Source organism: Oryctolagus cuniculus, chromosome 6, assembly GCF_964237555.1.
Source record: "Oryctolagus cuniculus chromosome 6, mOryCun1.1, whole genome shotgun sequence".
NCBI lineage: Eukaryota > Metazoa > Chordata > Mammalia > Lagomorpha > Leporidae > Oryctolagus > Oryctolagus cuniculus.
This window is the reverse complement of record NC_091437.1, coordinates 37,213,281-37,230,700: the sequence shown is the minus strand read 5'-3', so window position 1 is coordinate 37,230,700 and position 17,420 is coordinate 37,213,281. Positions and strand designations below refer to the sequence as shown.

Sequence of the window (17,420 nt, the reverse complement as noted above, 5' to 3'; positions counted from 1 at the left end):
CGGTTAGCTGTGTGGCCTCGCCTTCCTCAGGTGCTAGGCTGGGGTGATCAAGCTTACTGAGCAGGTGTGCGGTGGCTAAAGGGAATCCCGCGCTGCCCCACAGCAGGCACTCTGCGATGCCGTCACAGCTGGCCGGCTGGGGCTGGGGCCTCACTGTCTGCCAGGGACCTCACCTGGATCATGTCATTTTCTCTTCTCAGCAGTGTACGCAGGAGATGTCCTCACTGTCCCCTTTAGACAGTTGAGAACACTGAGATTCAGAAAGGTCAAGTCCTTTGCACAAATTCGAACACGGGCTGCCTCTCTCTCTGTCCTTGCAGTCACGCCTTTCAGTGTGCCCTCTCGCCTCCTAACAGGACTGGCACAGTGCATCTGCCGTGTTCACCACAGAAATACAGCTTTTGTCTGGATTCCAGCCAGCAACCCTCCCCAGCTCTTAGGTCTAAAACTCCCTGAGAGCAGCTATGTCTGCCTCCCTCTCCTTTTAAAAATAAAAGTCGGTGTGTGTGTGGTTCGATTTTTAAAAAGTTACACAGGATGATTAGGCTTCATGGAAAAATGAAAAATAGCTTAATGTTTAAATCTGGTAAGTTTCCACGCACCAAGCTGTGGCTCTCTCAAAGCTCCCTGTGTTCCAGTGTTAGCAGCTCCAGGGAAGGTAACAAAGGTACTCTTGATGGCTCAGGTTTGACTTCCCAGGGGCTGTGGAGTGCACACATGAACACAGCCTTGCAGGCTGTTTGGCTGAGCAACAGCGTGTGGAAAGAGACCCATTTACCCAAAGCACAGTGATCTTTTTGTTGTATTTTGTGGAAGCAAATTGAGTCTCTTACAGGCTTCACAAAATGTCCATTTTGATCCTTTCTAAGGAATCCTGTGACACCTCCTGGCTAGGGCAGCCTGCCAGGCCCAGGGAGCCTTGGGCTTGCCTGGGTGTGCACTGAGCCGCAGCACAGGACAGCTAGCCAGGAGGCAAAGACAAAAAAAAAAAAAAAAAAAAAAAAAAAATGGTCGGAGAGGTCCGGGAACGCCTTGTCTGCCCCTCCCAGTGGAAAAAGCTATGCCAAAGTCCCAGCAGATAATGCAGCCACCTTTGCTTTGTAGAACTGCTCCCAGAGCATAATGTCAACATTCAAAATGATTTAGAGAAAGTTTTCTTAAATTTTTGGAAAAAGTGATACCCAAGCACAGTGACAAGCTCCCCAGGGCAGGAAGCCACACCTCTCCTGACCCCGCCTCGGCTATCTGGCTATCTTTCCAGGAATGTCTATGCTTATACAGGTATTCAAGAAGTATGAGTGCACTTCAAAAAGGTCACTGAAAAATGGAATTAAAACTATGAGTTTATTTCCATGCAAGACTTTTTTTTTCCAGAGTATGTGAAAAATTCATAACATGTAAAAAAACTATGCATGGATTTCACAATTGTTTTTGCACCAGTACTTTCCTTTCTATTTTTCCATGAGACATCTACTTAGCATTTATTGAAAGGCAAAGAGACAGAGATAGACGGAAAGAGCTCCTGTCCACTACTTCATTCCCCAAATGCCTGCAGCAGCCAGGGCCGAGGATGGCAGAAATTGGGAGCTGTGAGCTCAATGCAGGTCTCTCCCAAGTGAGTGGCAGGAGCTCAAGGATTTGAGCCATCACCACTACCTCCAGACTCTGCATTGCTGGGAATGCTGGAGCCACCAGCAGCTAGAGAGAACCAAACCAGCGCATGCCTATGTGGGAAGTGGGTGTCTTTTTTTTTTTTTTTTTTTTTTTTGACAGGCAGAGTTAGACAGTGAGGGAGAGAGAGAGAGACAGAGATCTTCCTTCCATTGGTTTGCCCACCAAATGGCTGCTACAGGCCGGCGCACCGCGCCAATCCGAAGCCAGGAGCCAGGTTCTTCCTCCTGATCTCCCATGCGGGTGCAGGGCCCAAGCACTTGGGCCATCCTCCACTGCCTTCCTGGGCTACAGCAGAGAGCTGGACTGGAAGAGGAGCAATCGGGACAGAATTGGCGCCCCAACCGGGACTAGAACCTGGGGTGCCAGTGCTACAGGTAGAGAATTAGCCTAGTGAGCCATGGTGCCAGCAGGAAGTGGGTGTCTTAACCAGCATCTTAAATGATAGGCTCAACTCATGCCCGCCACATACTTGGTAAAGTACCCCATACACTGCTTACACGTTCCACCATCCACAAACATGGGGATGGTGCTTTCTATTCTCACCTCACTGTATGTTTTGGCACCTTTCCCATCAGCGTGGACCCAGCTGTCTCATGCTGGCAACATGCAAAGTATCCACCACATTCAGGTATAGATAGTCCCTGATTTATGACTTAATTTGGGATGGTTGAATAATGATTTTTCCATTGTGCAATGATGCACAAGCCATCTGCACGCAGTAGAAATTGTACTTTGAATTTTGATCTTTTCCCGGAGTAAAAGATAATCTGTGCCACTCTCTCTGTCTGGCAATGCTGGGTGGTGGCAGAGCAAGCCCATGTGGCCCGTTGTCCCTCAGTCGTAAGGAGAAATGACTGATGCTCCATGGTGTGCGATGTTGTGGAGCTGAGATGTTTGGTGAGTTGGGTGTCTTAAGCGCACTGTGCATTGACATTCTCTCCCATTTCCCATGGCTTTATTAGGATGTAATCTCATTGTAAGTCAAGGAGCATCTGTGCTCAATTTGTGGAACTGCCCTGTTCATGAGACATTCAGCTGTCTCCAGGTGTTTTAAAGCAGTCCAGCTGAGACCTCCACATGGGGCAGTTACATCTGGGACTGCATTTGCAGGGTCTGTTCCCATAAGCAGAAGGACTGGGCCAAAGACGACATGCATCAGAATCTTTGAGACATATTGATAATTATTTCACTGCAAACTGGAGCCATAACTCGAAGAGACTTTGGCTATTCCACTCCCCTCCCACTCGCCCAGTGGCCTTAGAGCCCTAGAGGGCTACAGTAGCTTCCTTGACCAGGGGCTAATGGGAGAGACAGAGAACAGGAAAAGCAATGACCAAGGGAGCTGGAGGATCTCTGTGCCCACTGCTTCTGTTAGGGCAGCTTTACATGATCAGGTTCCTGGCTTTGTCTGTGGACACATAGACACACACGATCTCATTCTACTGCCAGGGTAACTAAACCCAGAGCTTGTCTTTTCCCTCTGGGGCTAGTCTTAGCTGCCTCTCGTCCATGTAGCCTAACGCTTGGATGTTTCCTGTTCTAGGCTGTTGGCTACCCAGGGCAGCCTGCCACCGGGGTGCAGTTCTAGCTTCTGCTCTTTATTCAGCCAGAGCTCACCTCCTGGAAAAGTTTGGCCCCTGGAGCTGCCGGCAATGGGGCTGCGAGGCGCAGAGCCTCTCCCTGAGTCTGCAGAAGGTCACAATCCCTGGATCCCTACACACTCCCTGGATCCCTGACTGTCAGGAATTCCTCTTTGTGGAGCTTCTGAGTCAGGAGGCTTGGGGTGGGGCCCAGGTATCTGGGCAGTACTTCTCAACATACCTGCAGGGAAGGAAGACTTTGGGGGTTTTGTTTGCGTTTTAAAAAGCGGCCAAGCCGCCACCACCGTGGCTCACTTGGCTAATCCTCCACCTGTGGCGCTGGCACCCCGGGTTCTAGTCCTGGTTGGGGCTCTGGATTCTGTCCTGGTTGCTCCTCTTCGAGTCCAGCTCTCTGCTGTGGCCCGGGAAGGCAGTGGAGGATGGCCCAAGTGCTTGGGCCCTGCACCCGCATGGGAGACCAGGAGGAAGCACCTGGCTCCTGGCTTCGGATTGGCGCAGTGTGCTGGCCATAGTGGCCATTTGAGGGGTGAACCAACAGAAGGAAGACCTTTCTCTCTGCCTGTCAAAAAAAAAAAAAAAAAAAAAAAAAAAAAAAAGGCGGCCAAGCCAGTTTTAGATGAACACTTTTCAGAACATGCTAAAAATACATTTGTAGAAAAAAACTTGCATTTAAAATTTATTTAAATTTAGGTTCTTTCTAAATTAAATTGACCACACCTGACCTAATCCAGTTAACTTGTTGCACAAGTTTCTAGCTGATGATTCCCACATTCTGTGTTTAACCCATCACGACGTGGTAACAGGTGCTTTGCGGACTGTCACCCGTTCAAGGAGCACACTTCGAGTGGCCCTGTTCTAGGTGACGGTGCTGCAGAGACTGTAACGCTATTGGAAACTATGAACCTTGCACAACAAAGCAAGCAGAGCCCTCATCTGGGAGCCAAGGGCCTAGGTTCTGGTCTAAGCGCTCTATCTTGCTGTGAGTCCTTCCCTCTTTCTGCTTCTCAGCTTTCTCATTTGTAAAATAGTTGTTTTTTTTTTAAGATTTATTTATTTTATTTAATAGTCACAGTTATACAGAGAGAGGAGAGGCAGAGAGAGGAGAGGCAGAGAGAGAGAGATTCTCTATCCGCTGGTTCACTCCCCAGATGGCCGTAACAGCTGGAGTTGCACCAATCCAAAGCCAGGAACCAGGAGCTTCTTCTAGGTCCCCCATGTGGGTGCAGGGGCCCAAGGACTTGGGCCATCTTCTACTGCTTTCCCAGGCCATAGCAGAGAGCTGGAACGGAAGTGGAGCAGCCAGGTCTCCAACCGGTGCCCATATGAAATGTGGGCACCGCAGGCGGCGGCTTTACCTGCTATGCCACAGCACCAGCCCCTGTAAAATAGTTGTTATCCTGCCCAGCATATCTGTGAGTACAGAGGACCAAATCAGGTAACAGAGTTTTCCCCAGAGAACTCAGGATAGCAGCCACCTGCCAACACGCACCCACATGCTGGAGAGCAATGCAATTAGATCCACTGGAGAGAACGGGAGTTTTAGCGGTGCAGAGAGGCCAGGAAAGATGGAAAGCTGGCTTGGAGGGATGAAGTGAGATTGGGAAGGTGAGTCTGGAAGAGCTCAATGATAGGCATGAAGGAGAAAGAGGACCATTAGTGGTTGGCACCATGGCATGGTGGTTTAAGCTACTGCCTGCAATTCTGGCATCCGTATGGGTGCCGGTTTGTGTCCCGGCTATTCCACCTCTGATCCAATTCCCTGATAATGGTTTGGGAAAGCAGCAGCATATGGCCCAAATGTTTGGGCCCCTGCATCCACATAGGAGACCTAGATGGAGTCCCAGGCTCCTAGCTTCAGCCTGATCCAGCCCAGGCTGTTCTGGCCATTTGAGGATTGAATCAGAGGATGGAAGATAGATGTATTTTCTCTCTCTCTCTGACTTTATTTATTTAAAAGGCAGAGAGAGAGAGAGAGAGAGAGAGGGAAACTATGGCCATGCAGGTGTCCTGCGCAGGGCTGGCTGGGTCGACTCCGATGCTAACTGGGTGGGAGCCTCACTCTCACCACAGACCCCAGCAGCAGCTGCTCTCTCTCTCTCCTTGTGCTCAACTCCAGATCCCCTTGAAGCCTTTGCCATCGCTTTTCCTAGTCCCAGCTCCTATAGCCGCCTGCCTGGTGGGTGCCAGCAGTGCCAAGGAGGGGCACACGGAGTCCGAGGAGTGAGCTGAGGACAGGGAGCACCAGGGGGCAGCCAGGCTACCCCTAGAAGGGGCTGATGGTCTACTCGGTGCTTCCTGAAGCCACAGGGCAGAAGACAGTGTCAAGAAGGAGGCCTGTTTCAGGGCCACAGCTTTGTTGCCATTCTGTCATTCCTAATGTAGCATTTTTCTCTTTTGACAGGAAATTAATTTCTACAAGGTCATTGACTATATCTTGCATGGCAAAGAAGACATCAAAGTGATCCCGTAAGTTTCACCTCAAAATATGTAAAATTCCAGGCATGTTATCACACCCAAAAAACACCATTCCAATTCTAGCACTGACCAGTCCTGACACAGGGGACACCACCCTTGGTCCCCATCCTTGGTGAATGGCAGGGGGAGCATCGTGGGAGCAAAGTTGAATGGGAGAGGCACACACCGGGGCAAGGAGGCACCAAGAGGCAGGGACTCAGATGCTGGGTATGAGGCAGGTGCTCCGAGTTCCAGCCCCATGGCCTGTGTTAATAAGGTGGCCTGCCTAGGCCTCACTGAGACTATGGGATCAAGTCAGAGTTTTTCTACCTCTGGGGTCTACAGAGCAGACAAACAGGAAGCTGGCAAAGACAGTGACTCAGCCCCTGGGGACAGCTTATTCTCAGTGTCCTTTTTCTATGATGGAGGATGACCAAGGGAAGAAGGAAGAATTCTGAGCTTGTCTGCAGGTAGCCAGGACTCAAGGACCAGGGGAGATTTGACCAGTGGCCAACCATCTTAGTACACACTTGCACATGTCCTGTTTGGTTACCGGGCTATTTGCAAAAGCTTTACTGCCTTCTGGTGTCTTGGAATCTTCTCCATGCAGCAAGAGCCACACCACGGCTCTGTCGTGAGCCCTGGCTTTCTCTCCTCTTAGCTGTGCACTCCTGGAGGCTGCAGCCCAGCTCTGGGGGAGGAACACACACCCAGGGTGTTCCCGGACATCCTTCCTCCAGTGGGAGGGGGTGACTGTGTGCTTCAGCCTTAATCAGGCTTCCCTTTTACTGATTGAGGATGAAGAGTTGTCCCAGGTTGCTTGGTTTCCAGGTGCTCTTTATTCATTTGCATTCCTGCTTGTGTAAGGACAGAGTCTTTGGTTCTTTTCTAGGTTCATCTCTCTTTTATTTCTCTCACAAATGCATACTCTTCAACCATTCTCTCTTCCAATCCTGTCCCTAGGACTGTAAATTTGTTTAAGCCCATGATCCGCCGTGTGATTGATCGCAGTCACAGTTTTCCCCAATGTCAGATCGAATACCGCATCCTACTAGCCTTGGACAACACTCACCACTCTGCCTTCTACCCAGTCCTTAACTTCTGTCGCCTAGTTCGCATCTTCTGTTATGGCCACGCTGTTTCTAATGCCAGGATAGGCTTAGGCTGTGCTGTGCTATGCTAACAAGATCACGAAGCGTCAGTAGTATGAACAACCAATATTTATTTTTCCATCTCACTAAATGGGGATTGCCAGTTGGTGGGTATGGAGGGGGTAGAATGTATGGACTGTAATCAGGCAGGAATCAAAAACTGGTGGCTGTCCTATCAGTGGGTTCTGACCCCTTTATCTTCCTTTCTATAACTGCTCTTTGGTGTAACATCTACTGATAGGGATGCCTTGATAAAGCAGCCATCGTTTTGAACCCTGCAAGATTGACTAACTTTGCCAGAGAGGAGAGAGAACATGGCAAAACACACATTGGCTTTTACAAATGGTCCATCTGGATGTGACACGCATCACTTCTCAAATCTCACTGTCCAAAGCCATTCACCTGGCCATGCGTTGCTTCAAGTAGTTGAAGGGTGCAACCTGACATGCACCCAGAAGGAAGGGCAGCCAGAGTATCTGCAAACATCCCTAAAGGCTGTCACAGTCTGTATCAGCCACACTAACAGAGGGGGAAATAAATTGCAAATAGATGATTCCTCGGGCTGAAGGAAAACAAACAAAAGTTTAGAAAGAACACAGAGCAGGGGCAGGCGTTCGGGGCAGCCGGGAGGATGCCACTTGGGATCTGCATATCCCACCTTGTGGGGCCTGGGTTCAGGTCCTGGCGCTTTTTTTTTTTTTTTAAGATTTATTTTATTTGTTTGAAAGGCAGAGTTAGAGAGAGAGAGAGAGAGAGAGAGAGAGAGAGAGAGAGAGAGAGATGGGGGAGGGTTGGGGAGAGATAGAGAAAGAAATTGACCTGCTGGTTCATTCCCCCAGAAGCCACAATGGCTGGGGCTGGGCCAGGCTGTAGCCAGGAGCCAGAAGCTTCATCCAGGTCTACCTCTTTGGATACAAGGGCCCAAACACTTGGGCCATCTTCTGTTGCTTTCCCAGGCGCATTAGCGGGCAGCTGGATCAGAAGTAGAGCAGCTAAGATTTGAATTAGTGCCCATAAGGATTCCAGCATGGCAGGCCGTGGCTAAATCTGTTACACCACAACGCTGGTCCCTGGCCCAGCTTTTGATTCCAACTTCCTGTTAATGAGCACTCTGGGACATAATAGGTTATGGCTCAAGTAGTTGGGTCCTTGCCAACCATGTGGAAACCTGGATTGGGTTCCAGACTCCTGATTTTAGCCTGGATTAGCCCAGCTGTTGGGGGCATCTGGGAAGTAAAGCAACTTATAGGAGATCTCCCCCACCCCCATGGCCTTTCAAATAAAAAAAGTAAATTTTAAAGATGTAAGAAACAATCCAGAGGGGCTGGCGCCGTGGCTCACTTGGTTAATCCTCCGCCTGCAGCGCCGACATCCCATATGGGCACTGGGTTCTAGTCCCAGTTGCCCCTCTTCCAGTCCAGCTCTCTGTTGTGGCCCTGGAGGGCAGTGGAGGATGGCCCAGGTGCTTGGGCCCTGCACCCGCATGGGAGACCAGGAGGAGGCAGCTGGTTCCTGGCCGCAGCGGCCATTTGAGAGGTGAACCAATGAAAGGAAGACCTTTCTCTCTGTCTCTCTCTCTCACTAACTCTGCCTGTCCAAAAAAAAAAAAAAAAAAAAAAAAAAAAAAAGGCAAAAGAAACAACCCAGAGCAGATGGGGATAGAAGGTACACATTCATTAATATGTTCTAGTCTAAATACATCAATAGTTTCTTTAAATATAAATTAACTAGATGTTCCAGTTAAATGACAAAGATCACCCGGTTGGAGAAGAAAGAATTCTATCTCATTTCATTGAGTCTGATGTATGCTTTTCTAGTTTTTGATACTTCAGAAAGAGAATCCATGACATGTACAACAGCTATCAGCCACACAGCAGTCATCATGTAGTTGTCATCGCCTGGCTAACCATGAACTTAGTTATAACCATCTATGATGTAACCTCAGTTGAGTTAATGTTGAGCAACCATCGCTGACTGCTAACCACATAGAATTTAACTGCAACATGAAGTCACTTAAAGAGATTGTGCAATGTTGCAACATTGAACCAAAAAGCTGTCTAGAACAGCACAAAAAGAGGAAAAGGTGAAATATAATAAAAATCTTATCTAAATGCTGCAAGAGTGCTGTTGACACGAATAAAGTAAAAATTGAAAGTGATTTTGACAGCCTTGCATTACAGATTAACTGACACCATTGTATCTTCCTCGGTCACACAAAAAATGGTTCACTGAAAGTGATTACTTCCAAGATACAGTGAAATACCATACATTCTGCTTACAGATCACTTCTCTGAGATAAGGCCACAGAGAGGTCAAGTAAAAGGCTGTAAAAAGGTCCACTGTGAAAATGCCAATCAAAATGAAACCATTAGAACTATATTAATCTGAAGTAAAAATAGACATTATGTCAAAGAGGATTAGGAGTGAGAAAGACAGTTGCGTCTTACTGATAAAGAGGTCACTCCACCTTGGTGTTACAGGAAGATGTCACCGTCCTAAATCTGTATGCACTCAGGAAGTAGGAAGCAAAAACTGACAGCAATACAAACCCACGCTAACTGACAGAAGAAACATGAAGACAAATAGGTTACAGAAGAACAAATGGTAAATTCACCACTGCTGCCCAGCCCCCACACTCAAGAGCACGTCATTCTTCAAAGGCATCTGCAACATTTACAAGAATCGGGCATACACGAGGTCACAGAGCAAGCCTAAGACATTTTATAAGCTTGAATTCATACACACAATGTCCTCTGGTCACAATAAGGCAATGGGAGAAGCCAGAAACAACAACAAAACTCACCAGAAAGGCCTCATATGCTTGAAAATTAGGACAGTTTTCTTTGGAAAAAAGGGGAGGAGGATGCACTACCAAACAACCCATGAGTAAAAGAACCACTTCACAGAAAACACTCTGAGCTGCAGAGTCACGAAAACACTGCCTATCAAAACCGAGGTGACAGAGAAGTCGCGCCTGCATGACACTCACAGCCTTCCGTATACCTCTCAGGAAAGAACAGGCTGGAAAGGGAGCAGGCTCTCACCCACTGCGATCAGCCAGGGTTCCAACAGGACACAGGTGGCACTCACAGACAGATCATTGCATCAGGGTGTGGGCACAACGAGGGGAAATAGAGAGGTGCGGGTGGAAAGAACCGCGAGAGAATGAACGTGCTGGTAGCCGCCGAGCTGTGACCACCCTTGGCCTGAGAGGGCGACTTCCAGAACGCGAGGGGAGAAGAGTCCCAGAGAGCAGCCACCCTAGGAGAACCCTGGCATTCAAGAGAGGACCATAGCCAGGGGACCCCGGTATGAGAGGAACCTGGTGTCACCGTTCCACCTCCCTCTAGTGTCTGGCCGGCTCTTTCCATTGGCCAAACCCAGTTGGAAGCTGCAGGGCCAGGAGCCCAGTTGATTCAAACTGTGCACACTGGCCTTGGGGAAGGAGTAGGCTGGAGAGTAGACTGGGAGAGGAAGACAGAAAGTAGTCAACTCCAGACATCAGAAACAAGCAAGCAGACACAGAAAGGCAAAGAAAGCCTAGGAAGGTGCTTACGGGGCAGGCACCGTGCTGTAGCAGCTTAAGCCATGCATGGAGTGCCCGCATCCCATAGCTCAAGTTCTGCTGAGAGTCCTGGCTACTTGGCCCTTCTAAGCCAGCTTCCTGCTAATGCACCTGCGAGGCAGTGGGTGATGGCTCAGGTATTTGGGTCTCTGCCACCCACATGGGGGACCTGGGTGGTGTTCTTGTCTTCTGGCTTCAGCTTGGCTTCTAACTGTTGTGGGCATTTGGGGAGTGAACCAGCAGATGGAATAAACCTTTTTCTCTTTCTCTCTCTCTGTGTCTCCTTCTGTCACTCTTTCAAAAACATATAAATAAATCTTCAAAAGTAAAAATGGAAGTATAAAGATAAACCTAGGAATTAGTGAAATAGAAAACAATCAGTGATAAACAAATGCCAAAAGTTGATTGTTCAAAAGGATTAATAAATTCAGCCAACTTCTGGGAAGAACAAGCAAGAAAAAATGGAGGGAACTCGAATCATAGAAGGGGCTGCGTGATGAAAGTGACGCAGCCTTGACAAGGTGAGAGATACTATATCCATCATTGTACAATCTAGATGAAATGAGCACCTTTCCACAAAAACAGAACCTACAAAACACAAAGCAAGAAGAAATACAAGATCAAAATAGTCTTATAACAATCAAATAAAATAGAATTTTCCTACAACGGCATTCTAGCCCAAATCCCGTAAGTGTGAATCCTGCTAATATTTGAGGAAGACACTCGGGGCTGGTGCTGTGATGGAGCAGGTTAAGCTGCTGCTGGCAATGCCGACATCCCATAAAGGGGCTGGCTCAATCCGCATTGCTCCAATTCTGATCCCGCCCCCTGCTAATTTTGTGCTTGCAAGGCAGAGGAACAAGGCCCAAGTGCTTGGGCCTCTGCCACCCATGTGGGAGACCAGGATGAAGCACCTGGCTCTGGCCTGGCCCAGCCCTGGCTTTTGTGGCCATCTGGGCAGTGAACCAGTGGATGAGAGATGGATTGATTCTCTCTGTCTCTCTAACTCTGTAAATAAATACATCTTTTAAAAATTTTAAGGAAGAAATAAAGAGTGATTATATGAGAGTAGAAAAAGCAGCGGCTATTACATACTAAATAGCAGCGTCTAGCATAAACAAGGACCAACACAGGGGAAGATTCAGACCCAGCTCACCTGTGGACACAGGTGCAAGTATCATCCAAGATGAACTTCTGACAAATAATGACTCACGAAATCGACGGGACTGCACATTATTAGCCAGGAAGGTTTATTCCAGGAAGGCACATTTGGTGTTGCATAGAAAAGTCCACCATTATGATGTGCCCAGGAAGAGAGACAGGACTCGTTAACTTCCGGAGAGAATTCTGTACAACAAATGACATATTTCATAGTCGGAGGTCCAATGCTTTCTCACTGAGATCAGAAACAAGACAAAATGGCAAACACCCCTTCCATCAGCCTTGTCCTGGAAGAGCCGACCAGGGTCGGAAGGCAAAAAAAGAAAGAAAAGGTATAGAGTGGAGAGGAAAAGACAAAACCACTATCACTTGCAGGTGATATAATTGTATACGAGTTTTTAAATCTATAGAAAAAATATGAGAAGAAAAAAAAGTTTAACAAGGAACCTGATAAAACATTAATACACAGAGGGTCAGCAATGTGGCATAGAAGGTTAAGCCTCCACCTGCAGTACTGGCTTCCCATATGGGTGCTGGTTCAAGTCCCAGCTGCTCCACTTCCGATCAGGCTCCCTGCCTACGGACCTGGAAAAGCAGTGGAAGATGGCCCAAGTGCCTAGGCCACTGTCACCCTCGTGGGAGACCTGGAAGAAGCTCCTGGCTCCTGTTGCACCCATTTGGGGAGTGAATCAATGGATGTAAGATCTTTCTCTCTCTCTTTCTCTCTCTCCTTCTATCTCTGTATCTCTGCCTTTCAAATAAATAAATAAATCTTAAAAAATTATTATATAAAATAATCAGTTGAACTTCACCATACTGGCAGCAAAGCTACAAAATATGAATTTTTAAAAAGATACCCTTTATAATAGCATCAAACTTATCAAATACCAAAGAATAAATGTAACTAAACATGGACAAGAATTTTACAGAGACACTATAAAATACTATTGACAGAAGTTAAAGGAAATACAAATAAACACAGAGGTGTACCAGGTTTATGAATGGATGATATTCTCATGTGCTGATGAATTATGCTTCAGACACCAGTGGATTTTATGTACAATGATGACCCCATAATTCTCCTATTAGACTAACGGTTACCTTTGCATTAAGGTAAATGCAAAGGTTGTGATTGGGAGGGAAGGTGCTGACATGGCTGTTCTTGGTATGTACATGGTTTCACAGATATTCACTTTCTAAGGATCAATGAAGGCTCTAATGCACGTTTCTGCATGTGTATTTTTCCTTGCAATAAACAAGCAAAAAGTGATCAGTCACCCGGTGCTGACAAGAGGAACACATTGTAAGGTGGTTTTGTCATTGTGCCAATGTCATAGAGTGTACTTCACAAATTAAGGGGGCGACAAGGTCACTTGGTGGTGTAATCCTATAGAACCATCAGCCTACATGCTGGCTGCTGTTCACCAAAGTGCTGTGCAGTACACGATGGTAACACCAAAAGCCGTGCATTGTGCTCAGGGTACATAACTATGAGTAGCACTTTTCCCACCTGGTGCATAGTGGGAGTTCACCGCAGCTGAGCTTCCCACACAGAGCTGCCCGCATCCTGGGGGAAGTGGCTGCATCTGTTTGTGCCCTGCAGCCAATGACAACCCATGGAATGAAAATGCTCTCTCTGCAGACTCCCCAGGCAATGAGGACGATGGTCTACTCATCACCCTTTTCTTAAATGCAGACATTGAAACGTCTCTGGGTTTGGTCAGGTGCAGTGAGTGCAAGCGGGCGCTGGGGCCCCCAGAGAGCAGGGGGAGGGCAGATGCACACCCAGGGTCCTGGCCCAGCAGTCCTTGCCTTCAAAGTCACCTCCTCTCTCTGGCCTTTGCAGGAACCCCCCTCCAGACCACTGGGCTTTAGTAAGCGGTCTCCCCACTTATGTGGCCCAAAATGGCCTGGTAAGTAGAACAACCTGGAAGGGGGGAAGCTCTGAGTCGGGGGGAAGGGTGGAAGGATTTCAGGTCAGTGGGAAAACGCCGGGAAATGCTGGTCTCCATGAGCCCGATTGTCTCGTATTTCAGCTCATTTGACAGTTGGCCAAAGCAATGGACAGCGAAATGATGCTTGAGGAAATATTAAATACACACAGAAATAGCGCTTAGATAGAAAGGCGCCCAGGTTCGTTGCCAACTCAAGACGCTTACGTGTGTGTGTCAGGGACAAATATGACTGGCTGCTCTGCAGGACTCCTCAGAGAGGACGTCTCAACCCCTCGACCCCTGTCACGTCCCACGCAGTGACAGCATCTCCTATATAGACCAAGAGCAAGGTTGTCTCCCCCATGTCGCACCCTCCCCCAGGCACACATGATACAAAGCTGTCCATAGTGCAGGGTTCTAATGTACTGAACATGTTCTACATGTCAGCCACCAGACTCCACTCTGGGGAGGCAAAGGGAGGTGACGCCGGAACAGTCTCTGTTCTGAGGCTCGGAATCAGTGGAAGAGGTGTCTTTACTAACAGGTGCACCACAATGTGATGAGGTCACGATAGAGAAATACAAGGTATGTTCAGGAATACAAAGTCAAGGGCATCCGAGCTAGCCTTTATTTCCTGGAGTGTGTTGGTCTTAGATGACATTTTTTTTTCATTTGTTTGAAACATAGAGTTATAGAGATACAAGAGAGATATGGTGGGGGGAGAAAGAGATATGGTGGGGGGAGAGAGAAAGATAGGGAGAGGGAGAGAGGGAGAGAAAAAAAGAGGGAGAGAGGGAAGGGGTAAGGGGGAGAGAGAAAGAGAGAGAGAGATCTTCCATCTGCTGGTTCATTCCCCAGATGGCCTTTATGACCAGGGGTGGGCCAGGCCAAAGCCAGGAGCTTATTCTGGGTTTCCCACATGGGTGCAGGGACCCAAACACCCAGGCCATCTTCCACTGGCCTCGCAGGTGCATTAGCAGGGAGCTGGATCCGAAGTGGATCAGTCAGGACTTGAAACAGCATGCACAGTGCCCATGTAGAATGCCAGCGCTACAGGCAGCAGCTTAACTCACTGCACCACAATCCTGACCCCTGGGTTGAATTTTAAAATAAACAGGTCTCAGGCAGGTGGGGGCAGGTCAGGGGATTCCATAGGGAGCAAAGAGCACCTGGAAGATGAGCGAACAACATGGGCATAAAAGTTTGTGCAGCACGCCATGTGCAGGTTGGTGCTGTGGGATCGCGGGATCTCAGACAGGAAAATAGCAGGAGTGGGCCTGAGAGGGAGGAATGGGCCAGATCATAGGAGGCCTTGCAAGCTTTCTCAAGGGGGTGGGACTTCAGTCTACAGGTGACAGGCAGGATATGGGTGTGCTCAAATTTCGTTTTAGAAAGGTAACTCTGGGGCTGGCGCTGCGGCTCACTAGGCTAATCCTCCGCCTTGCGGCGCCGGCACACCGGGTTCTAGTCCCGGTCGGGGTGCCGGATTCTGTCCCGGTTGCCCCTCTTCCAGGCCAGCTCTCTGCTATGGCCCAGGAGTGCAGTGGAGGATGGCCAAAGTCCTTGGGCCCTGCGCCCTATGGGAGACCAGGAGAAGCACCTGGCTCCTGCCATCAGATCAATGCGATGCGCCGGCCGCAGCGGTGGCCATTGGAGGGTGAACCAACGGCAAAGGAAGACCTTTCTCTCTGTCTCTCTCTCTCTCTCACTGTCCACTCTGCCTGTCAAAAAATTAAAAATAAAAAAAAGACAACCATCTTCCACACTGGAGTATTCGATACTTGGCTCCTAACTCCAGCTTCCAACTACTGCGCACCCTGGCGGTGGTGACAGCTCAGGTCATTGGGGTCCTGCCACCCATGTGGGAGACCTGGATTGAGCTCCTGGATCCTGGCTTCAAGCCCTGGCTCAGTCCCAGCTGCTGCACTTGCAGAGTGAAGCGGCAGATGGGAGTGCACACATATTCATTCATTCATTCATTCATTCTCTCTCTCTGTCCTTCTGTGTCTTTCTCTGCCTTTCAAATAAATAAACAAATAAGAATAAGAACACAATCATTACTGCTCACAGGCACTGGGTACTTACAATGAGCCAGGCACTACATAAATATACTCATTTAATACTGACTGGAGATACGACAGACAGAAGATAACGGATCGGATCTAACATGGAGAAAATAAAAGTGGCAAGGCCTTGTGAGTGATGATAAACAGAGTGAGGAAGAGAGAGGTCAAAGCTCACGGCAGGCTCCCAGGCTGGCTGGCCAGTGCCACCACCTGGTCAGTTTCAGACAAGGTGAGATGCGGGCAAGGTGAGATGTCTGGCAGGCAGATGAAGAGATGATTCTAGTGCTGTGGGGGAGGGAGAGGGTGGAGCCTGAGATGTGGAAGCTGTCAGGACAGGATGGTACTTGGAACCGTGCGAGTGGGTACAGGAGCATGTGCAAGGGGCAGTGGGTCAGGGTGCCACCCGGGGGATGTCGGTCCTTATAGAGCGGGTAGAGAAAGACGAGTGAGTGAAGGAGAAGCAGAAGGGGGGTTCACGGGTCAAGTTTGGAGGCCTGGGAGAGGGCAGTGAAATGGAAACCAAGGCTCAGTGAGGAGGGAGACCAGGTGTAGCCAACGGATCTGGGGAGACAAGCTCTGAACATTCCCGTGGACTTTGTCACTCCTACAAAACACCCGAGGGAACCAATGCTACAGAAAGCAGCAGCTTTATTTAGCCGACAGTTTCAGAGATTCAAGTCCAAGATTGGTTGGCCCTGGTGGTTTGGCCACTGATGATGTGGCTGATGGTGAGGGTGGGGCTTGGCAAAGGAAGGCTCCTTTGGAGAGCCAGGAAGCAGACAGACGACAGACAGACTAGGCCTCACTCAGCTTTGACAAGCCACCCTCTTGTGAGAACCACCCTCCAAGGACCGCCTACTAGGCCTGAGCTCCCAAGGGTTCCACCGCCTTCCAACAGCCTCACCCTGGAGAGGTAACCTTTAACACCTGGGCCTCTGGGGGGACACCCACACTCGTATCCAGACACATTCAGTGTCAAGGTGGAGGCTGAAGCTGGCATGTGGACCACGGCGGGGTGAACGGCAAATGACAAGGCAGAGAACGTGAGAGAAACGAAGTGGGGGATGCCTGCCCGGATGGTTATTTCAGGGACTGTGTTGCGTGGAGGGAGGATTTCATTTTCAAGAATTGGAGAGACTCAAGCATGGTGACAGCTGGGGAAATTCGGCAGGGCATGGCTCTGTAGGAGGAGCACGCACTGGACGGCAGCACCAGCGGCCCATCGGCCAGAGGCCTCTTGCAGTGCACACCCTGAGCTGTGGTGCGCAGCGGTCCCAGTGGCTGACCTCAGGGCCATCACAGCAGTGCCACGTGATCCCCGGCATTCGAGGGGAAAACTGGCCCTGTTTCCAGAAGAACCTAGCAATATGGAGCCAGACCTACGACACTTTCCATTTCTTATTCTACACTGGGGTTTACAGCCCTGGAAAAACTCCTTGCTCCTAATACAAACCAGAACCCAAGTGTCATTGAGTCAACAGTGTTTAGAGTAGCATCATTTATATGAATCTTAAAAACAGGGACATAGCCCAAATCGTCAACGCGGGGGGACAACAAAACGGGAAACCGTAACAGCCATTCACTGTGACATTTTCAGGGCCAGGGATTAATCCAGGCATGGAGCAAACAGTGGGAAGCAATGTTTCTGAGTATCAGGTGTTTTCCTCTCCAGTATTGTCAGTTAATAATTCAACGCCATCTCCGCTGTGTCCACCCTGTGAAAAGACTGTGCATGCCCCAGGCGAGGACATGGTGTTTCTAGACACAGGGCGCGGCGCCCCCGGGTGTCCGGCCGTCAGCTCTAACCACAGCTC

The 17,420-nt window shown here is 49.0% G+C and overlaps 1 protein-coding gene across 3 annotated transcripts in view; it reads left to right on the top strand.

Moving 5' to 3' along the window:
- The window catches only part of PDE6A (phosphodiesterase 6A), a 74,417-nt gene that overhangs the window by 21,273 nt on the left and 35,724 nt on the right, over positions 1-17,420 (top strand). For all 3 annotated transcript variants that reach the window (XM_070076301.1, XM_070076300.1, XM_051843507.2), the window contains exons 6-7: positions 5,677-5,741; positions 13,453-13,519. In XM_070076301.1, the coding sequence (XP_069932402.1) occupies positions 5,677-5,741; positions 13,453-13,519 (132 nt within the window). The remainder of the gene's footprint in view (positions 1-5,676; positions 5,742-13,452; positions 13,520-17,420) is intronic.